Consider the following 22,444-nt stretch of genomic DNA (forward strand, 5'->3'; position numbering starts at 1 on the left):
GAGTGAGCTGGTTCGTAGGAATTTGGGACGAAGTGTCTTCGACCTGGGAGGACGCTTTGTGTCAAAGCTCGAGAGGTGGGTTACAAGTGGTAGAGGTGTAGTATTTTTAATGGCTGGAGATGGGGAGAGGAAGATTTTTCTCTCTCTCTTTCTCTCTCTTTCGCGAGGATTGATTATTATTTATTTCCTTCCATTTTTCTTTTATCTATATCCGTTCAACGTGTATCTCCTTCTTCTGTCGGCCTGTAACTGTCACGGAGTGAGAACGATATATGGGATCGAGGGAAATTAATTCGACGATTCTCGGATACCACGGATAATCTTGGCTTAAGCCAGATTAATTTTCGAATGACAAGAACTTGGTCTTTGTTGAATCTGGTTCACCTGTTAACTCGGTTCAACCTGTTAATTTGTCTCGACCGAATTCCAACGAGGATAAAGAGGGAAAATTAGGATCGATCGTTGGAAAGTGACGGGCCTAGAGAATCGGAAACTCGTATATGCGATACGTAGGTGTCTAGTCGAAGAACGATATTCTATTTTGGTCGTCATCTGTCTTTTCCCTCGCGGCAGGCACGAGGCAACGCACGCTGCGCAGCACGGTCGATCCAAAAATTGGATCGTCGCAAGTGCACGATCTTTAAAAACCTCGTGAGAAAGATCAGATTCTGAACATTCGAAAAAATCATATTCGAAAAGTTCAAATTAATTATAAAAGTAATTTTGGATACGATCTTTTGAATATTGAGAGGAAGTAAGTTTTGTAAATTTGATATTGTAATTATGATTGTTTATCTATGCAGGAACCAGCAGTGATAGCAGTGGACCGATTGCACAGGTTCCGATGGAGCGGGGGCGGAGGAGGAAGTAGCAAAAAGTCCTCTTCCGGCCCCCGGAGCGAAAAGGCCGAGCGCCTTCGAGAGCTCACCGAGAAACTCAAAGGACCAGCTCCTGTACCACCACCTAGAAGGCCTTCGCGGACTCAAGCATCCTCTCCACCCCCGAGTGGATACCAATCACCCTCTCAAAATTGTCCTCAGGTAAAGACTTTCCTTTTGTTCTTCTTTTTATTTATTTATTTATATAGCGAGCATATACAAAAATTCGTTTTCCAATTGCAAAGATTTGTATAGATTGTCAACGGATTTTTAAGAATCGCGAAGAAGTGAAATCCTCGATTTGATATTTCTAATTTTACTCCGGAAACATGATAATTGAAGAAAAACTTTGCTAGCTGATATGTGCCAAATGGCAGTCGTAAACTCGTGCGCACAAACTTTGCAGATATAAATCGCATTTTTCCCCTGAGATATTACATTAATCTCGTGTTTCTTCTTTCATGGAAAATGAGCAAAAACTTTATCGCGAGATTTACAAGTATAGATAATTTTAAGATTATTAAATACTATATTTCCTGCCTTCGTTTACTTCTTATAAAACTTGATACTCTAAAAGATCGATATCGGAATATCAACTACAAAAGGAGCTGTAGAAAAACGATATTAATTCGCAGAGAAACTCAAAGAGAATATTTAATGTATAATTTGAAAATAAATATATTGAAAATATCAATATAATTTTTCAACTAGACAACGAATCAAGGATGCGGTCGCTGCGACGGTCGACCTTCCTGTCGAAGTTACACGTACAGCGAGGGAACCGGGCATGGTTCGGGCAACCAGCAACACTCTCAGCAATATCCACTGCAACACAACCAGCCGAAGACGTTCAACCGGAGTGACAGTGTCGGTGACGAGTGTTACAGTGAGTCGAGTAACGATGCATACAGGAAGACGTGCACCGACTCGAGGAGATCGCGGTCGCTCAGGCAATATGATAGGAACAGTGGTGACGTAAGTGACATAAAAAACGAGCTGAACGCCAGTGCAGACACGGCGAAACACCTGAGACAGTACAGTGATTCGGTGGTAGATAGTGGTACGTGTGTGGACGATTTGTGTGATAATCTGAACACCGCCTCCGGCCAAGGCAACGAGGGTGAAGCCAGGGATGCGATCACCAGATTGGAGCCCAGAGGACCTCTGCTTACGTTTCACAGAGCCGGTGCACCGTTCAGGAGTGCTTCCTTCGGCCAGGTGGACTTCAATCAAGGTAGTTGCTTTTGAATAATAATTTTTTCTTTTGTTTTTTTTTTTAATAAATTTTTTATTATCAAGAAGATTGAAACAATGAAAATAAATCCATTGGGGGATAAACAGTTCCTGTAATGGAAAATTATACAGTTACTACGATTTTACGTCGAGATAAGTGAATTCTATTGAACGGTTAATAGGATGCTAATTAAAATTTTCGATGAATGGAGCTTTGCTGTATTTCTGATATCTGATATTGATAATAATTCACAATTTTGGATAATATGAATGAATTTTATCAAGGATTTATATCAAGATAGAAATATTGAATATAAAAATAGACAAGAGATCAATTAATGAATTTGAACGATCAATTAAATATCTCTGATCCTTGCAGATTATCATTAATATCTTTTGATATACAAAAATACTTTCAATATTGTCGTTAAATATTATTATTAGTTTTATTTTATTTCGTAACTTATTTTAATCTAAATTATTTACTAAAAAGATTTCCTATGGTTTATTCGAAATATATATGTAAGTTTAAGAAAAATTCATAAACTCATTCAATTTCTCATTTATTATTTTTCAAATTTATCAAAAAAATCCCGATAAAAAAATTGATAATGTAAGTAAAGTATGAAACGTTAGCTTCTTCTAATTATGATAGGTTCGTAGATTTTGTTCGCAGTTATCACACAATCGCAGCTATAAATGAGCGTAAACGAAACGGTAGAATTTATGCATTTACGAGAGGCATTTGAATGGGCGTAGCAGTGGGAGAGCAGAAGCGACCGTAAGAACAGTTACTCCAAAGCATTCATTGTACTTTGTTTCCGTGTTTATCTTTTCGGGTCTTCACCTGCTCGGAACTGGTTCTACTAGTCACTCCCCATAAAAGGTTCTGCTTTACTTCTTTGCCGAAGCGTTATTGCTTCGTAGATTCGAAGAAATTTTCTTCGATTCAATGAATATTGGAACTTTTGTAAAAGCTTTGCAAGCATTCATTTTCTATCTTCACGATGAAGTATATATAAAGTTTTTAAAATCTTAGATAGGAATTTTTAAAGATTGGCAAATATTTTGTCTTAAATTTTTCTATTAATCCTTTATCTTATAATTAAATATATTATATAAATTTTGAAAGCTATTTATTATTTAAATTTTCTTGTATTTCGTGAAAATATCGACGATTCCGAATAATTTCAATAATTTTATTTCTCATTGTAAAGCAAGAGTTCGATTTTTATAATTCAAATTATAAATTGTAATTTTCCCGATTAATTTCTGGTTAATTTAATGTTGGTGCAAAGAAAAACAAAATAATAAGAATAGCAAGAATATAATAATAAAATTTTCAACATCATCATTATTCATCATTCTTCATAAGTAATACGTATTTTCTTCAAGAAAATATTAAACGTATCGATCTTCAAACTTCAACTTCTACCAACGAGATGAGTGTAAAATTGAAAAAAGAGGAAAATAAAAGGAAAAAGAAAAGGCAAAGTAAGAGACGTAGAAGACTCGAGCATCGAGTTACATAACGGGACACGATAATGTTGCTTTTGATATCGTTTCGTTTTCGTTTCGAGACGCGATAAATAATCGCTCGAGTGTCGAGCGAACGCGGAAATTTGGAAGAGAAAACATTGTCAATTAATTATATGATTTGTATACGGCCAGTTGTGTACTTGTAAATATTGGCCAGCCCAGTCGGGGTGGCGAGAATGCAAATTCCGGCTGTATGGCGTTTCGCCAAATAAACACTACTCATTATGTCTATTATTACATGTAGATGTCGGTACAACTGTGGATAGGAACAATCTAAATCCGTAAAAAGCAGCGAGAATTCCTCGAAACTCTTCTGCTTCACAACAGATCTACGAAAGAAATTTTTTGAAGAACCGAATTTTATCTTACTTACTATTGTTTATGTTTTTAATGAACTTCAGTTAACAAATTATTATATTTTTATTATAAAATATAAGGATCATTTCATTAATCCTTTGGACAAATATTGCTATTACAGTATAATAAAGTTTTCATAATACTGTAATATTTTTCTTTATTCTTAATATTTAGCTAATCTTTAATTTAAAATTTCGTTTCATGTAGAAAATATTCTCTGCTTGCCAAGAATCGGAGAATATACTCGTTTGCAAACTGTTAATTTTTATATATCTATACTCTGCGTAACAATCAAATTAGTTAATAACTTGGAATAAATATTTGAAACTATATTTTGATCAATATCGCAACAGTATTTATTAAATACTAGCTTTTCTCAACTTTTCACGAACAAACTACTATAACATTGGACAACATCCACAGATTTCCTTTTCTTGAACATCGTATTTCCTGCATCTTGCTTTCTAAGTTTCACATGTGTTAAAGAGACGCCCTAAATTCGCTCTTCTTTTGACCACATTTTATCTTTACACGAATTCCAGTCCAATAATTTTCGAGGGTACCGAACGCTTTTCCTCACTGGTGAAACTTCCTCACTGGGTCGATCGAGGTCCGTCTACTTCTTCGCGGATCTCTCCTCGTTTGGCAAAGTATGAAGCTTGTTTACGCTTGCAACGATATGTTGGTTTTACCTTCTCGTCTCGAGAAAAAAGAAGAAAAAAAAAAGAAATGAGAGAAGAAAGGAACATCTATACAATACACAGTTTACACTCCATACCGAAAATAGCGAACGGTTCTCTATAGATATGGATTTTTCTCTCTGGACACGCGTAACATTAACTTTCATCTACGAAGATATAATAATTACCTGAATATATCAGCAGGCAGATTCGGTTTCACGATAACTAGAAATAAGAGAGATATTAGAGATCGTGAACGGCCTTTAAAGATAATGCTTTTTGTATCCCTGGCCTGAATAAACGCATTGTTTGTTCGGCTAATTATTTAAATTCTGTCGCGAGTCTTTTATCGAGAAGTATCGATAGCAAAGGTCCTTTCTTCTTTTGTGCTCATGTTAATTCTGGTAGAAATGTTTGTATTCGATGCGTTGTTTGGAATCGTTGATTGTGGAAGAATTGTTTTTATATTAAATAGAAGTTTAAGCGAATGTTAGCATAATGGAAATTTTTGTGGGATTTAATCTCTCTCTAAGAGTTCCTCTTCGAATTAATAACAGATAGACTCAGGATATTTAAATTATTATTATATACGAATCGAATATATGCTTTGAAAGAATTCAGAAGTTTCTTGTTTGAAGAAAAATATTTATGCATTGCGGAAAGCAGTCGCTAAATCTTGTTTGAGTTTGAAAAATACTCTTAAGATACACTCAGAAAATGAATCTGTTAATAATTCACGAATGCCATTATAATGGTTAGAGACTTTTTTCTCTCTTCCTGAAACAATAAAAATATGATTAGCAATTTCGAGATAATTTTTCTCTTTTTTTTTCACTTCACTTGAAACCAAAAATCGTGTGCACGAAAAGCAAAAAAGAGAGGGAGAGAAAAATTAAAATGAGGAAAAGTGCAGCCGATTTCTTAATGTATAATAAGGGCAAAAGCGTGAATCACGTGCGTGGCGTAAGCCGGAAATCTCTTCGCCAACAAATCTTTCACGAGACACCTTTTACGTTCGAAAGACGGTTTACGAGGACGTGTAACTTGGTATCTTCTGAAATACAGCTCCAATCGACGGGTCCACGAGGCCATTAAACGTTGGAAAAACGCTTGATCACCGGAGATGAGAGGGAAAAGGAGCTCGAGAGAAAGCAAAGTGGGTAGATAATAGATTTTCTACTCGAGTATCGATGGAAAAAAAATCCAGAGATAATAATAATTACGACCACAAAGTTGGCGATCGCATTGTTCGCGGCTGATGATTGAAAACGAAACATAAGTACGATTGGGGAGAGATTGGAAGTGAACAATTAATCGCGGAGAAAAGTAGTTTTTATCTTAATTGGAAATTGTGAATTGAGAAGGGAGAGAGAATATCCCGCGTTAAGGAATAATTGTGGAAATTTTTTGTTTGAAAAAATGGGAGAAAAGAGATAATAAAGAAATGGGGTGGAAAATACGAGAAAGAGGTGAATATGATGATAAAATAATAAAAATATTTTAAATGTTTCTATTGTAAGAATGAATAATTAAATTGTATAATATTCTTCTCTTTTCACGATATTAATTAAAGTGAAAATAGCATGAATGGATTATATTCTTTAGCGTATAATATTATCGTGTGCCCGTAATTGCGTGCTTATGCATTCACGAGTTCCATTATTTTTCTTGTCCCCGTATTTATGCTCGTGAGAAGTATTCCCATCAGGAAGATAGCGAAAATTAACGGATGTGTGTTTTACAGTAAACGAAGGATTTACATAGTAGTCAATTTGACGTTTAATTATTGCGACGATAATTACGAGACGGTCCAGGTAACATGGAATTCATTATTATCATATACTCGATGATTTACAACATCTGTTGTAATTATCGATAGGTTATACATTCGATCAACGAGTTCCTTATTGCCTTTAAATTGAAGAAAGATTATTTTCAGATAAAAATGTTATTTTATGTCTATAGGAGTACTAAATTTTGTTCTCAAAGCTATTAAAATTTACATGGAAGAATAGTTTCTTGTTAAGCAAATTAAACTTTGTATACAAAATCTAGGAAATTGTGATTATTTAAAAAATTTTCTACACCATGTACTGTACATTTATTACACTTATAAGATATAGATTGCGATACGTGGAAAATTTGTGCCAAATTAGAAAAATCGTAACAAAGTACGTAATCGTAAAAATACGAATTTGTTACGATTCCTTGGACGATGAATTTGCGGCATCTATTATGATTTTTCACGAATTTACACTACAAGTTTTCCAAATAAAGTTAACGAAGCTATTAAATTAACAGCATTATAAAAAAAAGAATTTGACGTACCAATCAAATAATAATTAAATTTTAATATAAATTCATTTTAAATTTAATTAAATGAATCGCAATACCGAAAATTATTATTAACTTAACGCAGTTCACGATTTCTTTAATTAAAATAATTGAAACAAATATCTGATTCTCGGATATCACTACCGATAATATACACTCAAGAATAATTGAAAGAAAGGAATAATAAAAGTTTCGAAAACGACAGAATTCGCCTCTTAATCGCTATCTTTTCATGGGAATTCGGCCAAGACGACGTGCTGTCGTTTCAAAGCGTCACCGAGATCTTCGTTCTCGTTCTCACTCTGTTTGTTATTATTGGAATGGTCCACCTTCTCGCGTTGAGAGGTCTGCCAAAATTACCTGACACACGAGCAGGTAATTAAAACTCGCTCATTCTTTCTCTCGTGCTCTTGTTCACTTCTCAACCAGTCGTTGGTTTTTCAGTAAAATTCGTTTCGAAAAAAATTATGAATCCGCAATTTCTCATTTTCTTTTCACGCGATGACAGTTCGATTAAAGACCAATGATTCATAGTTAGGAGAAATGTTCGGGATTGATTCGGACGGATGTTTACTTTCGATTTTCTGCTCCTCTCTTTGCTTTTTTTTTTTAAATCTACGCACAATTTCGATGTTGGAGAACAGTAATTGATAAGTTGGAGGGATTGAAACGAAAGATAAGAAAGATATCTTCGCGTGTTAGGACTTGGGAAATCGTTAAGACTTATAATTATATTTTTGATAAGATTTTAAGATGTAAGGTAGTTGTGTTACGAGCAAGATATAGTAACTTGATTTCCTTTAGTACGTTTTATTATGCTATACGATTAAAAGGATATTAGATACAGTTAGAACCGAGTAGTATCTCTTAAAGGAATTAGCAACGGTTATTTTTCCCTGCTAATGCATCGCGAATCCGTGTACAACTTAATTACTCTGGTGTATGATAGGTGGCTAGTCATCTCTTCTTCCACGATGAATCACCAAGTTTTCTCAACCGTTCACTTCGCTAGTGGTAGTAATTTCAAAGATACTATCGCTACGCGAGATTCGTCGAATTAGTTTAAACTACCGGTTCAATTAATTATGAACCGTAGCTCGTCAAAATTATTCGCAAAAGGGAACAAGTAGCATCATTCTCGTTCGATAACGTTCAATAACGGATAATAATGAATCGAATCTTGTGTTCCAGTTAGTCGACAGAAGGCACAGCCGATAGCCACGTCGAATCGGGCCGACAGCAAGGATGTTCGTGCGAGCACGTTGCCACGAAGACGAGGAGACGTCAGCCCGGTGGTCTCGACACCGCAGAACAGCCCCAATCGTCAAAGCCCAAGGACCTCGACGCCTAGCGTGGACAGTGCTGTCGGCTCGGCGGAAGGGTTGGGCGTACCTCAGACCGGAAACGTCGAGGAGATCCGGCCGAGGAGCGATGGTTCCGACAGCCTGGCCACTTCCAGCGCTCTCACCAGCCCGGAACCGCCGGTTCCCGAGATCAACGAGCCGAGAGTCGATCTGGTACAGGCTGACGTACCTCCTATCGAGATCGTCACGTCTGAACCCGTTTTTCCGCTCGTTGAAAACGCGCCTATCGAGGAAACCGCGCAGAAAGGTAGGTTGATCGATAGAAGAAATTAAACAGTAGTTCCTTTCTTATTTTTCGTTCGCTTCAGGGATGTATACGAGAGAGGATACGAATAGAAATACGAGATATCGAGGTTTTGATTTGATTGCGCAGTATTGTACTTGAAATATCGTGAAAACACTTTTCCATAGCAATTGTTAGTGACAGTTATCTTTCCTTTGTTTAATGGACGTTTTATGTTTCGATCGTAATAGAAAGTTTCTACGCGCGCTTATTAAAGTGAAATTTACTTTGGTTTATTTCGTGATTTTTGAAAGGAAGAGAAAAGATAAGATATATAATCCAGAAAATATAATTTAGATATATGCGCTTATTGCAAAACAATTATAATAAATTATGATTGTTTTTTATTATATTTATTTATGTTTGCATAATTAATAAAATCTTTCTATTAATACTTTAACACAGTTCCACTAACGTATTTCTCTCAAAAAGTAACAATATTCAACTCATATTACAATCTTGTAAAGATATTTATCTTTACAAAACGTATTTCACGTATAAAATTCCTCCAAATTTTATTTTTAATTTAATTTCTCTATTCGTTATTTCATTCGTACGATATCTTCTTCTATTCTCACGATGTATCTATTCAGAATCGAGCCACGAGCAGAGATTCTCTTAATGCCGAAGCGATTCTCTTCCTCTAATATAACAACAATTTGTTATTCGATTTCGTCATTGGAAATTGGCAACATAATATTACTAAAGTTGACATCCCCGCTGCTTGTAATTTTAATTTAATGACTTCATCCCGTGCCAGAATCGCGCCTTCATCCTCGAACTCTCATCACTCTCTTTCTTTCGTTGCTCATTTCGCGTTGCTTATCAACCTCGCGTATCTTAATAGAGGACGTTTCGTCACGCGAAAGATTCAACGACCCGCGGCCACACTCTTAATTATCGGATATCCGTTGACACGTTTATCGAGGCATCGAGTGGCAAGAATTAGGAATCGGTCGTTGAAAGTCGGCCCGATGCTCCGTTGATGTATTGGAGCATCGAATCGAACCGGATGAGCCGGGCCAAATATTTTCGCTTGTCCCACAGTGGTGGCAGAGAAGAGTAGGGAAAGAAGGACTATTTTTGGTTGCATCGACAGGAGTACGGGTACAAAGGTGCACCCAAGTTTCCACTTTATTTCGCGTGGCCTCTATTTTCGGAACGGTGGGTGCCAGGGTCGAAATAGAAATTTCAACGTCATCGGGCTCCAACCCATCTTCATTGATGACTTCACACGCCCGTTCACTGGTGTCTCGACTTCTCTAATTGTGGTGAATACCACGGTTGATGATGATTGACCCAGGTTACGATTCAACCGTTTTATTATTTAATTGTTTTTTGATTTCTTCTTTAAAGAGGAAAGGAAAAGAAAAATGAAGATTGGAAGCGAGCGAGGGGAAGCGAGACGTTACTTTTGTTTTACCCGCGATATTTCTTTCTGTTTGTTGGATAAGTAGGCTTCTGTTAGCTCTGAGTCATTAAAACAGCCGGCTAATGGTTATTTTCCTACCTCCGGCTAGCGGTTGTTTCCTAACTACGTTATTTATCAGCTTGCCCACTTTATGCACCGATGCTTAAATTCGTGTAAAACTCCGCTTCTTTTTCGATTAATATTTCTTCGAAGTAGCATAGCTATATTATAAAGAAATCTTTTTCTGAAAAACTAATATTTCTTCACAATTTTTTGAAAAAGTGGATCAAAATTCCGAAAAATTTATTATATTCACAAAGAACGAATTACAAATTACTTATAAAAAAAAAGGAAAAATTCTAAATATTATTCAAATTATTTAAATTAACAAATTATTAAAAACTGAAAAAATTATTCCATTCATTCAAATCGAACTCTCTTCTATAATAATTTCATCACAAGTTTGAAAATTGAAACAGAAATGATTTTTTGACCCGTAGAAAACAGGCTGGAGCCTCACGAGGTGATAATAACACCCCCACCCGAGGAGCCACGGCTGAGTCAAGCAAGCGAGGGTAGCGAAGCGGCGAGTGAGGCACCCTCCGAGACGTCGTCGCCGTCGGGCAAAACGAGAAGGTATCGAGGGGACACCAGCAAAAGGAGAAAGGGCGTGTACATAACCCAATGGCCGGAGTCCTTGGACACCGACAGGAACAAGCTGTCAGCTCAGAGCAGCGAGGAAAGAGACGAGCCACCTGCGACGCCCAGCGACCTCTCTGATTGCGAGGGCCACACACCTAGAAGGTAACACGAGAACGAGCGCTGATATATTGGAATAGAATGCAAATAGACCTGAAGCGATGACTTACGGAACGCGATTCAAACGAAGAAAACCGCGAAAAACTTTGCTTAAAACTATTCTCTCTTTCGCCTGATATCCTGTTCGTGTTTTCGATTAGAATGGATCAATTTTATCCAGAGAATAAAGAGGAATTTTTGATAATTTAACGAGGATAATTATGAGAATGAACTCTTACAAAATTGAATCTCCTCTTTAGATCTTTCGAAAAAATAATTTTGAGAATATACCACATACAGACTACTGCACACTATATTCTTTAATCATTCTAGTCTTTCAAAAATTCAGAATTACAAGTTCTTAAAGATCTATCAAATATGTGTAAAACCTATCTTATTTATTATTTCTCAATTCAACTTCGAAGAACGAGTTCCTCGGCAATACAATCGTTGAAATCGAGATGAAACACTCGACGAGATGAAAACTTTAAAGTGATTTTCATCCGTGCAGGTACAGCAAGAGGCCTCTCCGCGGCCCTTACGGGCAAATGCTGGAGGCAGAAATGGCGAAGCCGCGAACCGCCGACATCTCTCTCGAGGAAGGTCTTCGTCCACGAAGAAAAGTATCCGCGAATCTCTCGTACAACACGAACTCGACTAACAGCGGTTCAGAGCCGCCCACGCCCTGCCATCACAGAACCACTTCCAGCCCGAGCAAACTGGAAGGTCTTCCGGGACCAAGTCCCGAACTCCTCGCGGAATTGCTTCGAGGATCCTCCGAGAGGGTGGCTCGTGCACCCGCGCATCGAAACGTGAGTACTTCTAAATTTAATATTCATTGCTTCGAGGCACGAGATTTATTATGATAGAAGGAGAGATATCGACGGAACAGGAAACAATGTGATAAAGTAAACGAAGATGAGAATGATTTAAGTCAAGCTGATGCGAATTCCGAACAACCATTAATCGAAATGAAGATAAATAAGCATTTCTTGCGATTCGAATAATCGTGGAATCTTTATTATCTGAGGCTTTCCTTGTTTGAATATTATTATTATTTCGAACGAGATATTTTCTGAACGTCCCTATTTTATTAATGGTTTTCCTTATGTTCAATTGCATCCTATCTTCATTCTTCATCTTGGAAAGTTGAAACGATGAATAATCGTGGATGGATGGTATTAGTTGAAAGATCATGTATGTGTGTAAAATTGTTGCGTGGAATAGTGAGGTACATTAGATACAATACATTTAAGAATTGATAATTGATCTTTGATAATCGGATCTTATGTTTTAAGAAACGAGATAATAGTATCTAAAAGGATACATTTTCTTTTTTCTCTCTACTCCCTACAAATACTTGAAATCTTTCACAGAAATACATTCTTAACGAATTAACAAGCTCGAAAAGAGAGACTCGCTAATTTGCTCCGTTTCATCTTTCCTTTTGCTCGGCTTTTGAAAAATACCTAAGTTACACGAATGATAATTACGCTTCGTGTAAAAGCGTATTCGCGTACGATACGGCGATGTAATGAAGAGCTAATCGGCGGATCGATTAACGAGCGGACACCAGTAAAAACAAAAGGGGCAGAGAGGGAAGCCAATGCTCTCTCGAGAGAGTCAAGAGCACCGCGATTGATCTTATCGCGGCGTCGTATCTCTGCCAGCCTCTTCGCCGATCTTCCTCGCCGCACTTAAACATCTGGCGACCAATTTTCAACCGAGGGATGTCTCTTCAATCCATTTCCATTTGATTCACGCGACGAATCGTGCAACAGAAATACCGATCACTGTTCAATTCTCGATCTTTGGAAAATGACGGGCGATCGTTCAAAGTATTATTCAACGTCGAACTAAGTCGCAATAATAAGAAAATTCGTTATGCACACAGTTGCCTTTCATTTCTTAATTTTGGAAACATCATTATTCCATGAACGAAAAGAGAAAACTTTTCAGAAAACAAAACTATTATAAACTAAACCATTATTCAATATCAAAGTATCTACATGTCAAGCTTCTTATTCTTCACAATTGTCTTTCATCCTCTAAATTCTCTAGAAAGAGTGCGGCACACTATTTCACAAGCGAAAAGGCAAACTTTCCAGAGAACAAAGCTAACATAAACATTAAACAATTATTATTCAACATCGAGCTAAATCTGCAAAGACCATTATCCAAGAAGCAAAAAGGCGAGCTTTAAAAACCGAGTAATTCGAAACAGATTTTCCAGTCGTGGTACGTCGAAACGTGTAATCTAATAATAATGTTCGGTCATATTTCTGGGATGAGTTGTTGGTGGTGTTTGGCCAGTGCACTCGAGGTTAGCGTAGTGTCCCCTTGATTCTGGCAGGGTGGGGGCGCGCACGAGAGGATATTCCTGGCCTTAGGTGTACCTGGGCCTCTGAACGCGTGCACACTGTGGACAGAATCCGTCTCATTTTTACGCAACTCGACCTTGTTCGATACACATCGACACGTTCGACAATGTGCGTGCCGTGCGACCGGGCGAATTCGCCCCCGCTTCTGTGAAACTGTCGCTTTTAGGGTCTCACGAGGCGATGGGGATGCTAGATCGATGCTCTTTCGTTAATTAAACTTCGTTACACGCAAGTGTTTCCTTTCGAACGATTTTTGACGGTGGTAATTTTGTGGATGAATATATATATATATATTATTGTGTATCGTTAACATAATTTTGATATGGTAGATTGAATTCAAATTCGATGGGTGGTTGGAGAGTGGAGGTGGATCTTCGAAATGAATTCTGTAATTTGCACACATGGAATTTTATTAATTTCTTGTAATAGTAATAAATCTCTGGTTGTAATTTATCGATGAAACGTTATTTCATGCCTGTACGAGTTTAATAGTTGGGTCGTTGGAATATAATAAGTATGCGAAATTGATTATTTACGTGGAATTTTAATTTTGCTCAAATAATTTTCTCCGTTTTAAAAGTAGAAGGGTGTTCCGTATTCAATAAGAGAAAATCACCTCAAAAGCGTCACCCTTTCAACCGCGGCATCTTTTTTTAAACTATCCAAGTTTATTGTGTCTAGCGTTGAATACACAATTGAATCGAATCCAATAGTATCTAACTTCGTATCGCAATCACGACTATCTTTAGCTGAAATATATTTCGTTTTGAACCTTTGCCGTGAAAGTCCACCGGATTACTTTTTCTAAGGTTTCCATAATTTTCCTCGTAATCGAGGACTAACTTTTAACGAACAGACTTTCACGTATGTACGATGAAAGGGGAAATGAATTGATTCGCGGCTACGCGCCGTTTAATAGCAATGTCTAATCTCCTTTGTACCGATCATTTCGCCACGTGAATTCGTTGTTTCGTTACCACGATCATAAGGAAGGTTATCCAACAACGAGTCCAACTTGGAGAATTAGAGCGCAGATACTCGTTCGAAATACGGATAAAAATAAATTACCTTTGGAAGAACCGTCACGCATTTTTACCTTGGCTAGCTCGACGATCATGTACGCGCGAAACGGAAATTAGTCATGCTTGCAGAAAACGGCGGTTTTCCTGTTTTCTGAAAAAAGAAAAAAGAAAAAGAAAACAGGACCGTTCGTGATGCGTAACAGAGAACGTTTCGTCATGGTATCGATCCGCGCGAAAATTTCGAGAAATCGAAAGAAATTGTAAGGGGAAATCTAAAGATTTCTTCGGGATATTATGTTCAATAAGTTACGACTCTGAATATTATTTGCATTTATTATTACGAGCGTTATATGTGTATCACAATTGTGTCAAAACGTAATATATATTTTATCGTTCGAGGCGAGTGAAGATTTTTTTAAATCAGAGGGAAAGAAAAAAGATGGAATTGGTTGACATTCGTGTGGAAATAAAGCTCGTTATTTTATGCGCGAAAGCATAGAATTTCTAGCGGAAAGGATCGCTAAGAAAACATATAAAGCAAAACCTCGGTTGAAAATAGCGGGGCCACGGGGATAAACAGGGATATTTTCAGACTGGATTCTTTGTCTATCTTCTGATGTCATCGATTTTAGGTAGGATATTGCGTAGATTTCTAGGATTTCATGAATGAATCCCGAAACTTACAATGCCAGATCGTTTGTGACGTCCGAGTGACGTCGGTGCTCACGTAGCTCCTTGAATAATTTATAGCGATCGTCGGTCTTTATCACCTCACGAACTTGTTGAAAATCTATTTTTCTCTTTCTTTCGTCTTTTAGTATTTCGCGTGTTGAAATATGTTTAACATGTGTCATAGTATTAAAATTAGTTATATCCCTAAGATATATCTAAAGGTAACGTGACAAGATTCTTCTACTTTTTCTAAGAATAATTTAAATCGTAGTATTTTAATTCGTAATGAAGTTCAATTGTTATCAAATTTGTATTATACTTTACAAATTTCATTAAAAAAGATGTAGCGTATTGTTAATCGTGATATCTTCTTTCCATAAAAAATAAAAAATGCAATTGTCGATGGATATTAATAAAACTAGATCTGTATTACGATAAATCTTTACATCAATCTCATTGACGGAAAGTTTAAATAATCGTTATAGAGAAAAAGTTTTCAATGAGTTCTGTAATGGTCATCGCTTTCGACGCGTAATCGATTTTCATGGACGAAAGTTTTAACGCGCGAAAGTTCACATTATTCAAAAACAATACGTGAGCAAAGTGAATGAAAAGCAGAACTGCATCGAAGGCGATCGACAAACTCGAATAAAATGCCCGAAAATCTCGAGGCTGAGACGCTGCAGACTAAACAAGCGTCCTCGAAATAAATATAGGGCATGAGGCGATAAAAAACAAAATATAAAATAATTTCTTATACTGTCTCGCAATAACCGAGCACTGGCCAATCGATATTTTTGTATATTTTCTTCAACGAGCTTAATTCCTCGTTTATATTGTCTTCGAACACGAATACGTAAGAATTACGTTACGTGGTGGAGATGTTCCTTCTTCGAATTACATCACAATGAAATATTCGAAATATTCAGTTAATAATTTAGTAAAGGAAAATATTTGAGATATTCACTTCGATACACAATATTTATTACTACAGCAAAGTAAATCATTGTGTTGAGTGATTTATTTTTTGACGAAAGTGTTATTTTATCCCGTGGAAATATTGTTACTCTAATATTAGCTTACGACGTTTCAAGTTCTACTTTCAGTTTGATTAATTCACTGGAAGGAAGGTTTTGAAAATTATCAATTTATATAAAGTATGTACAATTTTAAATTCGCATAATAATTTTATTATTCTTGTTCAAGTTTTTGAAATTTAAAGTTTACTATGGATTCGCATTTTTACGGTCAAAGCTTCAACTCTTGTATGAATACAAATATATGATTATTAAAATAAGATGTTAATTAAAATTCGTTCTCTTTAATATAATATATTCAAATTTATTTCAATAGATAAAAATTATTTTAAAAAATGCGTAATTCTCTTCTGTTAACTGAACGTAATATCAATTTAATTTCAATTTTTATTTATTTTCGTTAATATACGTGAGTTTTATACAAAATTATTCAATCTATTATTTTAAATCTTGTTAAAGGTATCAAGGAGATGCATAAGTATCTTTGTCGAGAGAAATAAATTATTACTAGATATCCTGCAGGGATAAGTAACCACGTGTTAATTCAGTTTGGCGCAGATGCGAACTTCCGGAGTCACTAAATAGACTTCGACGTGAACTCACGTGCAAATAAATTTCCGCATAATGGTAAATAACATCAAATCGAGCATTCTACCATGATGAATGTCTATTTATTTTTCATGAAAATAACGTAGATTTATAATTAAAGGTGGTCGTTATATTTTTCGACAATTATTTATTGCAAATTTGATTCGTTTTCACAACACTTTTTTCTTTAAATAATATATATAATCGATTACACAATCTTCCCCTGTGTGGACATCTCGAAAAGCGTCCATATAAACCACGACAAAGTTAAGAATTAATCCTATCTGCACAGAGTTAAGGATAATTCAATTAAAAGTCGCGTAAGCCAATATCGATATAAAAATACACCAAACGGTTATTCTTTGTCATCCTTCACAGTAATTAAAATATACTTAGGAAAAATATTTCACAAATCAACCATGCCATATGAATCGTGCGATCTTCGCGGATTAATAATAATTAATAGAGATAGAATTAATCCAATGACACCTACATGCAAAATACATCGAGTATTATTTATCGTTACCCTTTGCAATCATTCAAAGATAATTAGAAGAAATATTCTAAAACAAATCAACCATATAAACCGTGCAATCTGCACAAAATTAACTTTACTTCCACAGAATTAAGAACAATTCAACTAAAACCCTTCTAAGCCAACGTATTAAAATAACTTCTCTTTATCACCATCTTTAATCAATAACTCAAAAAGTGTACGAAAAGGAAAAATTATTTGAAAAACCAACCTCGTGTCGCCTCGCCAAAGATTAATCCAACTGTAACCTCGCCTAATCCTAGCGAGAGTTTTTTCGACGATCAGTTTAGCGATGTCGCAAGGTCGCTGCAGCGAGCTTGCCATCCGGGAGCAAGGTCGAGCGCGGCAAAGCTGATTCGAACAGGATGGACAGGATACGCGGGCGCGCGCCGTGCAATCCACGTGAGAGCGTGCGCCGGCGTTCTGGAAGCGTAACCATCTCTGCCTCTCTTGCTCCGTATTCTCTTGGGCATCGATCAGCCTGGCCGTGGTTGTGCGACGGGTCGCCAGTTTCAGGCGTAACGTCGTCTCTCGCTGCCGCATCGCGAGAAAGCTCCTCGTTGAACCTCGTGAAGAGGAGCGATCCGTGGAGGAGCTTGCACTTTCAGCTTCGTCCGGCTCCGCGTCTCTCTCGTTGTCACGTGTGTGACCTTTCGATCGAGATCGGCCGGTGTAAAAATGCGGCTTGATAACGTGTCACGTCTTACCTACGTTGCGAGAGTAGAATCATCTCGAGAACGAGAGGAATAGAGTCAAACGATTGTTGACGTGACGCGGACCGTGTTTTTACCCCAACGGAGGTTTTTTTAACGGTGGGCACAGAGGCTGGTCCAAGGCTTTTATTAGACGTGTCACGTGTGAGTTTCTTGAGAATCGTGTCGTTGGGAATGGTAATCGAAGAAGAACTGCTTGGTAGACACTTAGTGCGGCCGTGATGATTAGAGTTAGGAATGACGATTGATTGATTGGCTTTGGTTTGGATGGAATAGACTTGACCGAGCTTTTCTCTCTCTCTCTCTCTCTCATTTTTTCTTTTAATTCTTTTTTTTTGTTCTTTGTTTTTTTTCCTTTTTTCTATTTTTTCCTTCGTTCGTTTCAGTATGGCTATTATATATAGTATATAGTTGAGAGAGGAGATAGAATAATGGCATGTCGAATAGAGTTAACCTGGGATTATAGATGATTAATTGGTAATTGGTGGTGATTAAAGGATTCTACGGGCTTAATAATGTTGCCGGTAGCAACTAGAACTAATATTAGGAGAGTAGCTGCATATTTGCATCACGTAAGCTCGGCGGCCACCTTCTATTTATTCTCGATTCTATTCGCAACGTCGTGTACCATTTACGTCTCATAATCTATGGAAGGGGGGAGGGAGGGGAGGGGTAATCGTATCGATGTTTTGACGTTTCGAGAATGCGAGATGTGTTTCAAGGTGTCAGACACGATTGACACTGTTTAACTCGGTACAAAGTATATCGAACAACATTGAGCTGAAAAATTAAATCTCAATTCGCCGTGGTGGAATGTTAATTGAAATCTGCCGAATGTTTTTTAAATAAAGTGGTTGTTATTGTGAGACCTCGGCTATCGAAGAAAATCGTATGTAATTGGAAGAGAAGTCGGTAGAAATAATATAAGTACGGATGTTTGTCAAAGGTCAGAGGTTAACCTTCCGTTCAGTTATGTTATTCCTGTTTCCTGGATAGGATTAGCTGCCTTTGAAATATTAAAATTCATATTAACGTAACTTCGTACTTCTTGGAAGCGATAATGTTGAATTTCATGCATACGAAGCTCTTCTAAAAAGTATAATTAGTGGATTGATAACGGAGCGACAATCTTTTCTTTTCTTTTTTTTTTTTTTTTAAATAAAAATTACTTACATCGCATTTTTCTTTTAATCCTTTCTAATTATATTTTCTTCTATAATGTATGCATTCGATTTTTAAAAATTCTTCTATGTTATATAGAATGTTATTGCTTTTTTTATAATTACCATAAAAATGCGTATAGTTTTTACAATGTTGTTGAACAAATAGCGGAATGATAAACGCAAACGATGTCATGCAAGCCAATAAAAAGGTCAAAGAGTGCGCTTCAGCTTCCCTGCCTCTTAGAAAAGCTCCTTAGTTCTCTAAGCTATTCCCTCCCGTCGAGCTGTCATTATTTAATGTCACAATGAGTGAACAAAGATTCACGGGATAAAGTCGTAAATCTGAAATGATTCTATACATACATTTCTCTTATAAGATTTAAATCATCTATCCAATTTTAAATTTTTCTAAATATTTTTCATCACGATAGAATTTCGTCCCTCGCACTTACTTATTTTTATTTAAAAAAATTCTTTTCTTTTCTTTTCTAAGTTAATTAATAGTATATGCGAGGTTTCTATTAATTCAATCAATAAAATAGATTGGAAATTGAGTTCTGTCGTTCGAGAGTGACAAGAATGACAAGACATATCGACAGGAGCATACGGTATTCCACCCCTCGAATTCCATCGAGGAGGAAACGCGCGTTATATTCGAGGGGAATGAATGTAGCCTTGCATCGACATTGGCCAATCTGCTTTCAGAACATTTCCCTATTAGGATCTAATTTCACGTGAAAACGCATTCCAGTTCTAAGATTTCCAAGGATCTCTTATCAACCGGCTAATATAATCGATGTTCTATTTTTCCTTCTCTTTCCCCCGTCTTCCTTCCTTTCTTAGAAATTTTATTGAATTATTGATCAGGGGGGGAGGGAGTATCTATGGAATTGTACTTTTTACTCGTTATACGGAACGATAATGAAGTTTGCAGTGGTTTCAGAACGGTTCGAAGAGTAATTAAAATTAACCAGGAGTTCGTTATCGGGAGAAGTAACTTTTCGATTGAATTATTCGCTATGTAACGTTTTAACGTCAATTGCAAGTTTAATAATCAAACATTGTTAAAAAAAAATTTAACATAGTAATAACAATAATAACATTCTGATTAAAAATTAAGAATACCTAAAAAAAGTACCTATTGAATTTCATAATTCAATGTATTAATTTTATCACACAATCTATCTTGATCAACTTCTTTCGATATCTTCCCGATATCTTATTCCGCTTGCATTCATCTTTGGATTAATTTTCATATATTGTTCTTTTATCTTTGATATTTCCACGAATCGAAGCGAAGAAGCGAAAATCAGATCCTTTCGAATGTAATCGGTTCGGTAATCGGTACGGAATGGCGTGTTTCTCGGAAAGAAGGACAAGCGTGAAAGAGCGAAAAAGACAGAAAGGGGAGCTTGCAAGCTCACGAGGGGGGCCCTGAGTCAGCTTGCTAAATATAACGTGGAAGAACGGTGTGGTACATGCACGACGTGTTCGACGTATGATCATCCTAGCTCGAAGTGTGAAAGCTCTACGTGGAAACGCCAAAACTTGTCGGACCGAGCTTTTAAAGTGGCACTGCTCGATCGCTCCGAAGCGAAATGCTCTCGAGAAAACTCGAAACAATATTTTGTTCGCGATTTAATCGAGTAATTGAAATTATACAGATACTCAACAATGAAATATTATTCAAATTATATCGATACTTTCGTTCTAATAGTACGTATCAAAATTTTAAATTTGGAATTTTGAGCGTTTTTCTATCTATCCTCGATTGAATGAAAAATTGTTTTCAGGCTTAATTTCATGATTAATAACTCAAAATCAGACATAGATGTTTAGTACGTGATAATATATATTTATTGAATTAGAACGAGAAAGATGAATTTATCTAGTTAACATTGGAATAAAGATGAATAAATATTATAATTAAACTGAAATAATCAATTCTATTTTTTAAAAGTTTTATAGATATCGAAGTGCGATAGTATTGAAAATAATGATATCAGCATATTGTTATTTTAGAACGTAACTGTTTACAGATATTTCTTTCTCTTGTTTATCACTCGTATTACGAAATATTGGAAATATTTTTGTTTGATTTTAAAATGAGATTTGTTCGAAAATATCATATCGAAGATAACTTTTGTTCTTTCAATTTCTGCATCGAGCTAGCGATATTATAATTTTCCAATAAATTAATTATTTTTATTAATATTTCTTGATAGCGTGTTATGAAAAAATGTTAATAAGGATGAAAGCTATGGGATAAAACGAACGATACCCGCGGCTGATAAGGAATCGAAGAAAATCTTCTTTTCTCGTCAATTTCTTACAATATTGTAAAACTCTTTCACGTTTGTAACCAGATATAATTTTTACACAATTCGCTTCATTTTCAATAGAACGGATAATAATGAGAATAAGCGAGATTACGAATCTAAGCAGATAATTGAAAATTTATCTAATAAATATTAATTTCATTTTTATAATATTGCTTACTTCAGAAATAAAAAAGACAGGGATCATATGTTGAATATTTTGTATCTAATAATCGAACAATTTTGATTGTCCAAAGATTATAAATCATGAATCACATAGTTATAAAATCATCATTTGAAATTGTCTTCTGAATATTCTTTGTAGAACGAAATTATCTTCTCAATAAAACATTCCAATTACTATTGATCTAATAAATGAAATATAGTTATAAGCCTCTTCTTCTTTTTACTTCGAAAATAATCAACAAACTATCTCACTCTAATTTAAAATAATCCAATCGAAATTGTTCAAGTGTTGTGCCTGCAATTCGCATCGAAATTATTTTCCCAATTACGAATCTATTCTTCCAATATAATATTGCCCTCCATTTAACATTTAATCTAGAAAGGAAAAGGCTACATACAGAACGATCTTCTTCCTTATAGATAACCAACAATTCATCCATCTCTATCTCAACCGTGTCAAACATTTAACAGAATCTAATGAATCGTTCTTCGAAAAATAATGAATAAAATCACTTCTCTGATCGATCCATCGAATCATTAGAATCCCGTTGACAAAGAGGATTCCTTCCAATTAGACCAGCAAAACTTGTTGTTCGCGATTCGAAAAGTGTCGTAAACAATTCGTGAAACAATCGACATGGGACACGAATGCGGGGAGCCTGATTGATACGCGATTAGAGAGTTTAAAACTATATCGAGGAAGCAACAAAGGCGTTAGAGAAGAGGATGACGATGAACGCTGATCGCAAGCTCATCAGCCAGCCGTCGGTGGACAGCGAAAATAACGAGCGTGTCAGCACAGACCGCGTGGGTAGCTTTCCTTTTCATGCTTACAACCAATATCCCACAATATACGTGTGTACACACAACGGACCTACATTGCACGCGCATTGTGTGACCATCGTGCTCATTCCTTCTTTACATCGATATCTTTTTTTCCACTCTTATTTAT

The 22,444-nt window shown here is 36.2% G+C and overlaps 1 protein-coding gene across 8 annotated transcripts in view; it reads left to right on the forward strand.

Annotated features, from left to right (window-relative positions):
- Window positions 1-22,444, forward strand: part of LOC107994259 (rho guanine nucleotide exchange factor 17) — a 126,612-nt gene that overhangs the window by 84,898 nt on the left and 19,270 nt on the right. For all 8 annotated transcript variants that reach the window (XM_062076981.1, XM_062077009.1, XM_017051063.3 and 5 more), the window contains 5 exons: window positions 804-1,040; window positions 1,590-2,112; window positions 8,213-8,632; window positions 10,580-10,883; window positions 11,389-11,689. In XM_062076981.1, the coding sequence (XP_061932965.1) occupies window positions 804-1,040; window positions 1,590-2,112; window positions 8,213-8,632; window positions 10,580-10,883; window positions 11,389-11,689 (1,785 nt within the window). The remainder of the gene's footprint in view (window positions 1-803; window positions 1,041-1,589; window positions 2,113-8,212; window positions 8,633-10,579; window positions 10,884-11,388; window positions 11,690-22,444) is intronic.

This window comes from Apis cerana, linkage group LG1 (assembly GCF_029169275.1).
Source record: "Apis cerana isolate GH-2021 linkage group LG1, AcerK_1.0, whole genome shotgun sequence".
Lineage (NCBI taxonomy): Eukaryota > Metazoa > Arthropoda > Insecta > Hymenoptera > Apidae > Apis > Apis cerana.